The sequence below is a fragment of the Ochotona curzoniae genome, unplaced genomic scaffold, assembly GCF_017591425.1.
Source record: "Ochotona curzoniae isolate NIBS_2020 unplaced genomic scaffold, NIBS_Ocur_1.0 scaffold_3208, whole genome shotgun sequence".
Taxonomy (NCBI): Eukaryota; Metazoa; Chordata; class Mammalia; order Lagomorpha; family Ochotonidae; genus Ochotona; species Ochotona curzoniae.
In genome coordinates, this window is record NW_024467106.1 from 6,738,895 (window position 1) to 6,753,445 (window position 14,551).

At 47.6% G+C, this 14,551-nt stretch overlaps 1 protein-coding gene across 3 annotated transcripts in view; it reads right to left on the reverse strand.

The window, feature by feature from the left end:
• Positions 1-1,055: 1,055 nt before the first annotated feature.
• Positions 1,056-14,551, reverse strand: part of PBX3 (PBX homeobox 3) — a 200,201-nt gene continuing 186,705 nt past the window's right edge. The window contains exons 6-9 of one of the 3 annotated variants that reach the window (XM_040963110.1): positions 7,328-7,493; positions 6,084-6,196; positions 5,206-5,295; positions 1,056-2,560 (exon numbers count right to left, since the gene is read on the reverse strand). In XM_040963110.1, coding sequence (XP_040819044.1) covers positions 2,468-2,560; positions 5,206-5,295; positions 6,084-6,196; positions 7,328-7,493 — 462 coding nt within the window. In that variant the 3' untranslated portion in view covers positions 1,056-2,467. The remainder of the gene's footprint in view (positions 2,561-5,205; positions 5,296-6,083; positions 6,197-7,327; positions 7,494-14,551) is intronic. The other 2 variants (XM_040963111.1, XM_040963112.1) reach the window with 2 other exon arrangements.

The following is a 14,551-nucleotide window of genomic DNA, read 5'->3' on the forward strand; positions in this document are numbered from 1 at the left end:
AAAAATATACATGTGTGAATATATATATATTTTCCATAGCACGGATTGTTTTCTGTGCAGATGGGAAAGGCTGACCCAGGGTGAAATGAATCATGCAAATGAGTAAGTACCACCACAAGTGAGAAACTCCTCGGGCTGGCCGAGCAGCTGGGGAGCGGCCAGCTTGGGAGCGCAGTCCGCAGTGCAACCGCCTTCGGGTGAGCAGGCCGAGCGGCCTGAGACCTCGCTTGCTTCCCTTGCTCAACCCACAGAAATACTCAACCAGCTGTATTTATCATAGGCAATTTGCTGCAACTGATTAACATTAATCTGATTTCCTGGAAGTCAATTTCCTTGAGATATAGTAAACAGTCCAATTACCTGCTACGGGCCTCTTTTATTATCAAGGTTTTGTTATTAGCAACAAAAATGTATGTAAATGCGTCGAATTTCTAACAAATCTGAAGAGAATGAAAACAACGCCTGATTGAGTTAAAGGACCCTCCCGTCGGCCTCACAGATTGGAGATTTGGAGCTTGAAAGGCTAATGTAAAGTGGCAGGGGCTTTTGTTTCTGTAAAGGCACTTAGCAGTCCATTCTTCACAAACTTTAGCTGACTTTAAAGAAGCTGTGGGGCTGTGCTGAGGGCCTGGTTAGGACTCGCCATCAGGCGGGTACCAGGGTGTCGTTAGGTTCAACAACACCTGAGTGCCCAGGGCAGGAGACCTGGCCCAACAGCTGCCTCAGCTGTCTTAGGTCCGAGAACTCGGGGTACTTGCCTGTCTTCCCCAAGCTTCTAGTTCCTAAGCTACAAGAATGGGGGTGTTGATTCCGACGGGGCAGCAGAGGGATTAGCATCATATGTGGGTGCGTGACCCCGTAGCGGGGGCCTGCAGGGAGTCCAGGCCCTGCACCGGAGGGAGCTGCCCGGTCAGTGTGGCTGTCCCGACACTGCCTGGCCCGGCCCCACCAAGGCACAGGTCCCCCACCCCCCGCCGTATGTGCAAGGGCCCCAGACGCCCCCGTGTCTGCAAGGGCCCCAGACGCTGAGGAAGAAATGGCATCAACACGTAATCATGAAAGCAAAAGTTTATTCATGTTTGAAACTACATAGAACTACCACGAGGAAGACTTTTCAATCCAGGGTGTAATCCAGTTAGAAAGGAACACGAAACGTTTGTAATACATTAGAATCACCGCCACAAATTATTTTCATGACTCAATCAGTTTCAGAATCGCATACAATACAAAAAGAGAGAAAGGAGGGGGACCCCATTACACAGGGTGAAATATACAGTACCGAATACTGAAATCTGAATACATCACAATTAGTTGCCGCTTTTTGATCTTTGCATGGATTAGTAACAAGATGAAGAACATTCAAAATGTTTCTCAGTATTTACAACAGTTTTACTGATCCTGTGTTAAATTAAGACCCAATGTTTCCACTCTCCGTTTTTTAAAAGTTGCAAAGGCAACCCTGATTTTTCTTTTAAAAGATTACAATGTACATTACATTTTTATGAAGGGAAACAAAGAGTTAATTACAAGATGCAAAAAAGATAAGAAAGAGACACACTAGAGCGTGAGTATCGTCCAGAGGTAGTAAGTGAGCACTCTAAGCTACAGAACAGGTTGAGATTCTATTGGTTCGAATGAGTTCGCATGAGGTAATAAAGCTCTGTTTGGATTGGTGAGATGTATAAATACTCTTTTGCTACACTATATACAACACTCCAGCCAGCAGGGCCGTGTGCCGGAGGACGAGCAAACCTTGACAAGCGTGTGCAGCACCCAGCGCCTGCGGGGAGACCCCAGGCCCATCTCGCTCTCACCTCCACCAGCAGCCAGGAGCTTCACCTCCCAGGACAATCTGGATCCGTATTTCAGTTACCGAGCGGACTCTGGGCCCCGGCGCTCTCAGAGAGAAAAGAGGCCGCCAGTCTCTGATTTAACGGCGACACAAGTGGCCGCGACGCCAGTGTGATGAGAAGGCTCCCAGACACGACCATCAGGGACAGAGGGGGCCGGACTGCTCGCTCAGGCCGGCTTGGTCAGTGCCACCACGAGGGAGTCAGGTGTGCGACGGAGCTGCGCGCAGGCCGGGGCTCCGCCGTGGCTTTAGTGACCGGGGTGGGGCTCATACTGTACTTTTTACCCTTAAGGCCAAGTAATTGGCAACTGTGAAACCATCCATGTAAAATATTGACAATAAATTACGATAAAAGAGCTACAGGACTGTCAACAATGTGAATTCTTGGCCTAATTGGATAAAGTGCTTTTTTTTTTCCTTTTTTAAAACATTGTGTGTTTTTCAGTATAAATACAAATGATTATGATTCCTTAAAAAACAGATTTTCCCAGTTCTCTAATAAGATAAGGTTTTACAGTAAAGCTGTAGATGGTGGGCTACAAAACTGCATTCCTTTTCCTCCTATTGCTGTGAATGCACTCATCAAGGCAGAGCAGCCGGGGGCGTGGCCAGAGGTCAGTTAGAGGTATCGGAGTGCACGCTGCCTGGGCCTTCCGTGGGAGAAGTCACAGAAGATGGAGTCGTTGCGTCCTGCCAGCCTCCATTAGCCTGAAAGGAGAAACACAGCTCAGCGGGCGCACGTGCGCGTCGCCACCCCGGCTCCCGCTGAAGCCAGACGACGCCACGCGAGCAAAGGCGCATTAGCTACACGTATTTTCCAAACCCACTTTGGCAGGAGTTGGAAGCATGTGTTAAAGTGGGATTAAATGCATGTAAAACAAATCCATCCCATCGAGTAAAGATTTGGCAATAAATCAGCAAGCGCGAGAAGGCTTCAGCTGGTCCCAAGCTGGCATGAGGCTCGGCATTTGATCTGCCGGCGAGGAAACCCACAGGAAAGGAGCGGTGCAAGAACGCCAGGCGGCCCCTCGCAGTGCCTTGAGCTCCACGGAAGACGCAAGCTGCCCAGCCTGTCTCCACCCATGCCTGCCAGCCAGCCACTGCAACCCTTGGCAGGTGAAGGCCACAAGTTCCCTCTAGCCCAGACCTTCCAGAATGAAAATGCATGAACTGAGGAGGAGCGTACACTGTTCAAATTTGCATTCCAATGATCTGTAAGTGGGCTCCTGCCCGGCCGCGGCCCCCCTCGCCCAGGCCGCCAGCCCTCCCTGCCTCAGACCTGCATCAGCAAACAGCCGAACTCAGAAACAAATCTGCCTTCTGTCTTGGCCTATAGAGGCAATTGCTGAAATCAATGTCTGATCAGATTTCTGCTGTGGCAGACAGCTTGTCGCTACATATTTTTATGTCAGTCAACAAGAGGGAGGTGCTGGGTTGGTGAGTCAGGGCACCCTAAATGGAACTGACGGGGTGGGTCTTTCTGGAGGGCAGACAAGGGTGAGCTGGCTGTCATCCAGGGTCCCCACCCCTTGGCCCCCAAGCTCCATGCTGGTGTGGGCCTTGGGGTCCCCCGCCTCTCTCCCATCTGCCCACTAGTCCATCCAGAACTCCACTCTGATTCCTGACCCAGCCTTGCACAGCACTGAGATGAGCGTGTGCCGGCACCTGCCTGCTCTGCCTTCACACGCTAGCCTGCATCACTGTAGGGAGTGACACCTAATGCGCCAAGACCGAGGGAACAATTCATCTGGAGATGACCAGAGCCAGTGGGAAAAGAATTCTCCAGGCTTGGGGCACATCAAGTTTAAGTTATAAAGAAGGAAAAAAAGCGAGATTCAAAACAAAGCTGCTGGGGTAGGTGATGGCAGGCTGTTGTGTGTGTGTTGATGGTGGTGGGTTGTGTGTGTGTGTGTGTGTGTGATGGTGGTGGGCCAGTGTGTGTGTGTGTGCATGTACACAAGCGCGCATGGTGGCGAGCCAGAGTTTGTGTGTGTGTGTGTGTGTGTGTGTGTGTGTGTGTGTGTGTGTGTGTGTGTGTGTGTTGTGGCAGGCCAGGGTGTGTGTGTGTGTGTGTGTGTGTGTGTGCCTTGCTCAAGGAAATCCTCTTCATTTAAAATAGAAGCTGCTTTCCCCTCAGGTAGGAAAATCCACTTAGGAAAAGAAAAACTCTTACCCAGATACAAGTCTAAAGATATTCCATCTGAAGTAAACATCATTCCTCTTTTATCCAAATTTATAAATAACAAATGTACAATATTTCTACCCAGCATGGCAGCTGGAGGAGAGGTTGTCAGCAAGCATTCTTTTTTTCAGAATAAATTAATCCTCACTCTGGTGGGTTGAGATTATGCGCTGTATTATCAAGCCTCATCAGGGAAGACGGAGCTCACGCCTGCAAAGTGCTGCAGGCGATCTTGGTTTCATATTTTATCATGTTGATAAGGATATCGCGCACGCTCTGAAGCATTTCAAAACACTTAAATGAAAAAGGAGAAATGCAACTAAAAGGCTTTTTATATGGTTTGTTGTGGGTTATTATGAGTTATTTATAAACCCAAAAAGAAAGATTTGACATTTCAAATGTAAAAGATTTGAGTATTTAATGGTCCTTTTTTCCCTCCACAGTTGAACAGCCTCAATCACCTGCTCAGTCATTAATATTTACTTGTAGAGCAAGTCCAGGGGGGCTTGGGTCCACTTGGCTCCTGACTCTGCTGCTCGGGGCCGGGGGGTGCCCAAGTCTGCAACCCCAAAGCTCCAGCCCGGTGGAACCAGCACCAGTCCCCAGCCGCTCCCAGCCGTGGTCTGCCCGTTCTCCATCCGTGAACAGGTGGCAGAAGAGTCAGTATTAGCAGATTGATACAAAAACTAGCCATCAATCAGCCATTACAACTGTGCAATGTGATTTTCACCCCCCATGCAGCAGCCAGCAGGATGCTTGCAGGAAGCCAGGCCGGCCCAGTGTGGTTCGCTCATGTGTCCAGGGCCGTGCGCACTTCTCACCTTCCTGGGCTGTGTGTGTGTGTTGGGGAGCAAGGGGTCTTTTCTTGCCACTTGGTTCCAGGATAAATGGCCTGTTTTCACCGTCTCCCTGGAGCCCAGGAAGGTGGGTAGGAGAAGGTCTTAATGGGCTGGTGCTGAAGTCCCTGCTGGTGACAGGATACAGGCCCCTGGGAGGGCTTCTAAAGGTCTCCAGTAACATCTAGCCTAAGTTCCTACAGTAAAAGCGCAGCTACACACTCCACATCTTACCTGTGGGGAAAACGAGAAGCCAAACCCACTGGCCAAAAAGACGCTAAGGAGGCAGAGTTTACCTGGTCCTATTCCTCAGTCAGCTCCCCCAGGGTACTCACATTTAAATTATGTGGACTGTACAGCGAATTTCCTCCAAGGCCATCATTGTAGCCTCCCGTCTGATTGATAACATGACGGAGGGTATCCACCTAGAAGTGAGAAAAAACAAAATTCATCATTCCTAATCTATTAAAACATCATCACTTACAAAAGGGAACAATCTGAATCATGTGTGCCACAAGGGGTTAGCATCTTCAATGAAAGACAAATTTATTACTCAAACGCGGCCAGCAGGATTTCAGCAACTCTTTGCATGTTTAAACTCACATAGCTTTGCTTTTCATGCCAGCCAAAGACATCCTCAGGGCAATGTGAGCTTTCCATCAACAGTAACCCAACGCATGTGGCTGTGGGCAAAAAACTACTCAACTATTTACACTGGGTCAGTCTCCCTGCCACACACACACGCGCATGCGTGTGCTTCCATCTCATGCACTAAAAACTCGGAGTAGTTGTTCTCAATTAAGAGGATAAGAAAAAGAAATGAAATTGAAATCTACTTTAAGAACTTAGGCCTTTTTATTCTGACTTTAAAATATACAGGAATGAAACAGAGCAGCATGTTCTTAAACCACACACACTTTGGCACACGCACATTTTCTGTTCCACTTTGTAGCACTAGGAATCACCAACCCCTCTCCATGAGCTCAAGCCAGAGCCGAATGCATTCACAAAGTTCATCAGGTTTGAATCATCGAGAGCCACTGCTCACTTGACTTTTCCTTCAATTAAATGGTGGGGCAGACGGGTCACGTGTGGAAGCACCCAGCACGGGGTCTGCACGGAGGTGCGGACCACTTCCATGGGGACAGAGGAAGGAGTTTTGAGCCCACAGCCTACCCTGCTAGAAAGGCCCCAGGTGGGGCATCTCTCCTACCTGTGATTGCACATTGGCTCCGACTTGGGACCCTTGGTAAGAATCCCCATTCAGACTCTGCATGTTCATGAACATGTCCCCAGAATTTGGGAGGTTAAAAGAACCAGAAGAACCTGGAAAGGAAAGAGGTCAGTAGCTGAATAACAGAGCTACACACACAATCCTCACAGAGCCAGAGGCAGAGGAGGAGAGCAGGTACAGAGGGCAAGACTGCACACGACACAAGGCACTTCCACATCTGAGAGGGAGAAAGACTCCAGAGACTAGGTCCTGCCACCCGGTTTCCTTCTAGGAAAATTCCTACCCACTAGGAAGCCAGAGAGAGAGAGAGAAAATTAGAAAAATCAATAAAACAGAGACACAAGGAGAGACACACGCACAGAAAAATAAACGGAAAACACCCAGCGGCGGGCCTGGGACCTGGCCTTGCTCCCAGTTAGCTCCGGGACAATTCCTCCGAGCTCCCTGCTGACCACACCCTCACTCTGCCTTTCCTTTCCTCTTAGCTGTGGTCATGCTGCATGAAAAGAAACAGGGGTAGGAGGGACCATTCAGTCTCCTACTTCCTGAGCTTCTCATGTATATTTGAAACACCTTAGGAAGGCCCTTTGAATTGCTGCCCAAGGCCATCTATTTGCACTAGCTGTACATTTTTCATTACTACTCAAGCTTCCTGTAATTTAAAAACACTCCATCATGAGTGTCACATAAAATCTGACCAAGTGTAGGGATGAGGAGCCAAGAGCATCGCACCCGTGCGTGGAGTCCCACATGCCTCCCAGCCAAGGGCTCCAGAGCCCACCGAGCCAGGACGCTCAGCCAGGGTGACAGCAGCGCTAGCAAGCCGAGTCGACAGCAATCTGTGACTGGACTAGGTAGGCAGCGCCACTGTGCTTGACCCAACATGCCAGCTTCGATACAGACAGCAACAAGTGCATCGCCCACTTCTGCTATTTCAGTGATGCGGGGAGCAGTACAGCTCAGACAGCCTTCACTGACAGCACTCTGACTGCTGAATTCCAAACACTACTGAGTACAGAAGTTCCAGAACCTACTAGTGGTGAGTGGCATTCACTATGCACAGTGGGTTTATAAGCTCTGTCATCCACCCATTTACCCATTCCAAGAACAGCCCTGCATGTGAACATGAATCTTCCTTTGTAAATCCTCTGTGTCTTCGGTGGGGCTCCTGTTTCCTGGACTGGGGACAGGGTGCTGTGGCATTAGGCTGCCTGGGCACGTACCCGAGTTTGGTGTGGTGGGCGAGTTGGTCTGGTTGTTCTGCACAGCGGCGGCTACTGCGTGTGCAGCCGTTACGGCTGTCTTTGCAGCGTAGAGGTTGGCTTCTTCCTGAAACTTGCCGATATTCTTCTTGTACCTGATTCGTTTGTTGCCAAACCAGTTGGACACCTACAGATCACAAGGACAAGAGACTGAAGGGAGAGCAGCCAAAGAGGAAAGCAACTCAAGCTTCCAGCAGTAACGGCTGGACACCAAGAGACACTCAGTCTCCAGCTTGCAAGCCCACACTGCATGGACAATTCTGTACGGTTTTAGGAGTCCAATACTCTCTCGTGGTGTCCAGAGTTGCCCACAGGAACACTAAAATGGCTGTGAGTACTGATCACAAACATCCAATTGAAATTTATCAATTAATACACAAATAACCTGTTCTTTCCCTCAGATAACTGAAAAGCTAAAGGAAATATCTGTTAAGTCAACAGAAAGAAATAGGCATGGGAGAGCAGCTTATGCTTTCGGATCTGCGGCACCTTGGCAGCTGTATAGTAAAAGCATTTGGTCCGCTGAAAAAAAAGAGAACATTGATTCATAATGAACAATCCCTTTGTCTCCTGCCTTGGAAAATGCTGCATGTCTGCCAAGATGGCTGCCCCAGCCCTGCCAGTTAACACGTGGGAACGTCGCAATTTGAAAATTCAAGTCATTGCAATAAGGTCAAATGCAAATGCAAGGGAAGCCGCTCCATTTTCATCAGGTGGAATATGCTTATTTTTCTTTCACAGACCACTTATGATGTCAGCCAGTGCAAAATGGACCAGAGTCCTGAAGAGGGTCTTGGCAGTGGGTGGATTTCATCACATTTCATGGACAGCAAGACTAGAGCCTAACGCTCTGGCACAGTGAAGAAGGCCCAAATACGTAGGCCCTTGCCACTCTGAGGGCAACCTGGATAAAGTGCTGGCTTTCACCTGGCCCACCAGTGGCTATCATAGTCCTCTGGGGAGCAAAACAGTGAGCGGAAGGTCTCTTTCCCTCTGTCTCTCTCTCTCTCTTTTTCAACATAAATAGATATTTTTAAAGCAATCATTTAAAATACTTTTCAACAATTTCTTAATCATCTGTCAAAGGGGCATGCTGCCATGGTACAGGCTCCATGGGTCACTGCTCTACCCTGCAGGTACCATGTCCATAATAGCTACTTTAGTTCACAGCACACCCCCACCATCATCCAATTTATATCAGTGGGCACCCTTGTTGGCCATCTCTGCCAAGTCTTTAATTGCTTTGGAAATGGAACCCTCATTCTTCAATCTATGGCATTCATCCCTCTGGAAGAAGCCAGAGTCCTGGCAAGGGTGCCGATCTTGGCCTCACTGCTGTATATATGCTGTCCTCTTGTACACAAACACACACACATTCGCAGCATGAGTTCAGCCAAAAGAAATAAGCTAGTCCTACAAGAAGTAAATATGCTTTGGATGAGAGCTTCGGCTGCTCCACCGTGAACATCGTCAAGAACATCATGGCTTCCATCATGGATTCATCTGTTTATCTACCATGGTCCTGAAGGACTGTGTGTCCTCCTTCTTTTCTTTGATTAAATAGGTGCCATGGTAACTGTCACTTCATGCCTCTCCTATGTGCTGACCAGGATGCAGAACACCCCATCTCAGGGGTGGGGTAACCAGCAGAGGTGGCTTTGCAGCTGCGCAGCAGCCCCGAACACGATGGGCCTCCACTGCCTGGCCTCCCAGCAGCAGTCTCTCACAGTGACCCCGGTCCCTAGTGCTGGCTCTGGCATGATGCCACAGATGGGGGGCACACTTCCCAGACTCAGCTCATTTATCTTTCTTTCTCCTTGAGCTCCTTATTCAAACTCAACATTCCCGCCATCCTCTGTGGGTGACTCCCCGACTTCCATCTCTGTCCCTGACTTCCGCGTTTTGCTATAAACATTCTACCACCATGCCCAGCTCCATGGATCTGAGAGGGAACTCCATTGCCCTGCATGTATATGGAACTTCTATCTTCTCTTTATGATCCTGGGGACCCAATCCAGAGACACTTCCCTCCAGAGCCCTGGATCCAAGAGGCAGAAAGTTTCAGGAATGTGTGGCTAGCTCCATTCTGATCTATAAGCACCTTCCCTTTCCCTCCCACAAATTGGTCTTTGTATCACAATTATCAGGCCCTCAAAGGCATCACCGGGGACCTAATACTTTCCTGCCATCAATCTTGGTCTTCCCTTCTTCAAGCCCCCTCTGCCTACTGCACATGTGCATGGTAATTGTACACGGCATGCAGTGCAGGGCAGAGTCAGGAGGGCACACAGGGCAGAGGCCAGGAGGGCTGGAGGCAGGTGGAGCAGCAAGCATGGAGAGTGCAGGCGCTCTGGAGGAGGCACCAGCACAGACTGGCCACTGATAGGCCGAGGGGCAAGGAAGAAACAGAGGGACCCAGCAGTCCCAGGGCTTGATGTGATGGAGACAGAAGCTTGGGAGGGGTTTTCGTACAGGGAAAAGTGGGTCTCGGTGGCCATGAGGATCCACTCCCAGGCACAATGATGTCATTCTAAAAAGGGAAAAGTGCCAAATCAAGACTGAAAAGGGCCCACGCAGAGATGGGTTCTATCAGGACCTGCCCATCACTCAGTGCGCAGCCTCCAGCTCAGGGGGCTTACTGCGCGGTGTCACTCCAGCTTCTCTGAGGTTGGTCGGGTCTCAGCAAGAGTTAAATACTGATTGTGTCTACAGAGCAAAGGGAGATGGTCCTGATTGAGAGGGAATTTGGCATTTCTTAGGTATAATTAATGAAAATTCCCCAACTCTGAATTTAGCAACAAAGGCTCATCTTAAAATTCTCTCCTAAACAATCCTCATTTGGATTCAGTACTTTGTAGTTAATATTACCTTGACAATCAGAGAAGCTATAATACATTAATGAAACCTAGCCCAGAAAATCAGATTATAGCTTTATTAACAGTTTCATAATTGAGGAATCTCTGTACCACTGAAGGTCTCATCCCCAGGTATGTGAGAATCCTCTGTTTATGCATACCTCTGGACCAATCAAACAATAGTCATCACTAATAAAGGTTTATTTAATTCTCACAGTAAAATTTTAATATCACCAGCAGCCTGGGGAAGCTTTAGCGAGTGGATTTGCTTGACATCAGATCGTTTCTATTCTGCTAGTCCCAATACTTCTTAATCTTTAATATCAAGGCAATTAAAATTAATGGCCACTCATCCTAAGCTACTGTGGGCAGTGTTTCCTTGACATCAATTGTTTGATGGGATTACCTAGAGGTTAAACTAACAAGCAAGGTTTAATTGGAAGCAATGGAAGAAGCAGTGATCATATGTTATGTTTAACCTGCATAACCATATCTAAATGAATATCTAAAAATGTTAAACTATTTCTCAAATTAGAACATGCACATCACATTCTGGTATCATGGATTTGGTATTGCAGCTATCAGCTCCCAAGACCACACTGCTGCAACGGAACCGGAGCTCCTGTAATTAATGTATAAACCAGCACCCAAACTCAGGAAATGCCTTCACCTTTTAGAAACAGATGGATACAATTAACTATAGAAGAACCCTCACCCAGTCGGAAGCACCCACAGACTCATGCTCACAGTGGGGCCAGGCTGTGTGCAGGGGACAGAGGGGTCAGAGCTTGCTCTAAGCTGGAATAGTCTGCCCATTGATCCCAGAGCAGAAACACAGGTAGGAGACTGGTGAACGGAAGGATGATGCTCCGTCCTGGGCTCCTCCTGTGCTGTGCACCAAGGACTCCCGGCTCTGGACTGTGCCAAAGACAAGGGGACAGGCAAGAATTTTAAGGTCAACTAAAGCATAAAAGCACAAGGACTCTCTTCAGCTGATTTGCATTGTTACCAGCCCCCAGACAGACTTTCTGGCCAATGGGGGGGGGTGAACTCTGTGCAGGCTGCCGATTTTCCGGGACTTGTCTGCAAGCCCAAGCGGCAGCAGGAAAGCTTCCCACATACTACACCATACATTACCCCAGCTGAGCTGCAGGTTACCCATCACATGTCACTCAGAATGCTGTGTTCTGAATGGAGCAAGTCAAATGTGGGTATGATGCTTTGGACTCTGTCGCACTGTCTTTTGGACAGGCCTAGTGGCTTTGTACAGGCTATTTGACGGACTTTAGTGTCTCTTCTCACACAACATGAAAACAATAACAACACTAATATCATCCTGAGTGCATTAGTGATTCCAGCACAGCATTTTTCCTGATAATAAGAGCTGCTCCTATCACACAGGTCTTATTGGTGAAGAAATAAGCGCTCCAGATCATACACAAGCTGCCCCCAAATCATACAGCAAAATATCATGGTTCCAGAATTCAATCCAGAACTCCCATCAGCTTTTGCTGTTTTTACAATCAATTGGGAAAGGCTCATTGAGCATCTGTTACGGTCAGTACTCAACTAGGTACTGTGGGGAGCTGAGAAACGGACCATATGGTCTCTGCCTGACTAGACTTTATGATCTGGTTATGAAGGCAATGCTGGACGCTCGAGATAATCAGCAACAAGTGCAGGATGGTTAGACTCTCAGATTGAGCTGTCCAGTGCCTAGTCGGTGCAGCGAGGACTTGAATGCAGAGCAGGAGTGGAACCATGAGGACAGCCTTTGTCCAAGGCAAGGTGCAGTTGCAACAACCGGTGCTCCACGTCAATTCAGCACAGTCCCATGAGACTGCAGGAGCACACACTCACCACGACAAGCCAACATAGGAAGCTGCTGCCTTCCTCCCCCCAGAACACTCTCTCTAGGAAGTCAGAGATCTGAATCCTATAACTTAATTCCCCCTTTCCCTTTCATTAGCCACAGAACCAGAAGAAACCATTTAAAGGGAAAGAAGGAGGGAGGACCAAAGAGTGCTTCTAGAAGTGATATGGGGAAGAAGACTAACAAGTCCTAAGTTCTATGGGGTGATTTAGGGAGGCAACAACCAGAGAGAAGGCACTGTCCTTGGGCGTGATGGGGGAACAAAGGCACCGAAGGGCTGGTGGCTATTGCTGCGGAGAGGGAAGCTGGAGGGCACAGGAGAGCTCCCGGGAGCCAGGCAGGTCTCTCAGACTTTGCCCTGCCCACAGCTCTCTGTTCCTGCTGCGTGCAGGCACAGAGCTGCAAGGGAAGCTGAGATTTCCAAACCACAATGGGAGTGGGTGCCCCTGAGGTCAGGTGAGGCCGCCCCTGCCATCCACATGTCTGATCAGGGCTGGTGGCCTACACAGCCTTCAGTGAAATCCTCCCTGAAGTAATTCTGAAAAGTCATGTACCTCCTCACACATTTTTTAAGTTGGCATCTACAGTTTTTCATTATAAGTCTATATAGTTGTAAACAGTGTTATTTCAGTATGTCATAAATGTTGACATTTTAAAATAAAACTGCAACACTATTCTTGAAAATATATCCAACCTAACATAAATAGCACAGCAATTTTATATCCACTATCCATTTTTAAAAATATATAAATTTGCCTTTCTTTGAATCTAAAATTTTTATGCTCTTCTTTTTTTGTTCTTGAAAGTGTATTTCCATTTTTCTCCTGTATTTTCCTAATGCAATATACTTTTATGCTCTACAAAAGAAATATACGGAAATTGAAATTTTAAAATTATTTTTATTCCCTGTAATTACCATGCTCTACATGTTTAATATTTCTTTCTGGATTGAGTAATCATTATAAGTAGTCTACAAGTGATCAAAGCAATATAAGTATTCATTCTGATAAAATGCCAATTTTCTATCACCACTAGCAGGCTTTTACCACCCGTGGGTTTCTTCACTGGAAGGGCAGCGGGTTATCAGCGCTGACGGAGGGGCTTGTTTCTCCCCATATCCTGCACTGTCCTTTGCTGGGCTCTTCTGTGGAGCTTCCACTTAGGGACACTGGGTGGGCCTATGCTCTCTTTCACATAGTGGGAAAGAGGATATGGGACAAGGACAGCCAGCGCATGTTCCCACTGTGCAACTCCCCGAGGCAGGTGGATGCTGGGGAAGAGCACGCATGTGCAGAGGGAGAGCTGACCCACAAAGACCTGACCTCTGCACGCTGCGTCCCCTTTGGACAATCATCAGTGACTCTGTAGAAATCGTGTCCCTGGGTTGAAGACTGCTACCTTAAGGGCCTGGTTCATTTCAGCTTCACTTGTGTGACACAGCTTAGGAACCCCCAACACGGGTGTGTCTGGAGAAGTCCTTCAGCCATAAAAATGGGGCTCGCTGGGGCAACCACTTCCATGTGTCAGTCACAATGACCTTTTGCAGCCAGACAGAGAACACATTTGCCAGTTCCAGGAAATCAAAAAGGCTCTGATTAAAGAAGCAAACCTAAGGGGATAGATTCAGTTCACTTATTTTTTAGCATAACCTTTCTAGAGAGTTAAGGCCACACATATACATGTGTAGCTACACACACACACACACACACACACACACACTAAGATCTTATCTTGAGAAAATATTGAGAGGTATTTTTCAAGACATTTTCCATAGCCCTACCTAAAATAGCACAGAGATTGAGTTTATAGCCATATTTAACAGCACATAATCATTGATTAAAGACCATGTTGAGGAAAAACATTTAGACATGGAGGAATACAACACATAAAAAGAAGGGAAGGGTACTTTTTTCTGTCCATTAAACATGAGGTATTTCTCAGGTAAAAATATGCACATCTGTACACATTTACACACATGCGTGCATAAAGAAAAAGTAGCATAGCGCATGAAAGCAGCGAGTGACTATCATTTAGACTAAGTATAGAAGTACAGCCAAGCATTGCTTAACGGCAGGGATACACTCCGCGGAACGTGTAGTGAGGGTGCTATGCAAACGTCAAAGTATGCCTACACAGCACGACATCTGTGACATCACTAGGCCACACAGTCCAAGAGGATCACCACTACACAGGCTGTCCATCATGGGCCAATGTCATTATGCAATTTATGACTGCGACTCGTCTTTGTGTGTACTCTGGTACTATACAAATTGACATCCAAAAGCTAAGTGCCAGATTTTTCTACACAAAAAATAAGTGTTTTAATAAATAAAGTAACCAAACAGCTTTCAACAAAACAATCATTGGGAAAATAAGTTAACAGCCTTTGTGAGTAACAGCCAGCCCTGTGCAGAACCCCAGACTGTAAGGGACCGGTCCCACTCTTGTATTCTCTGG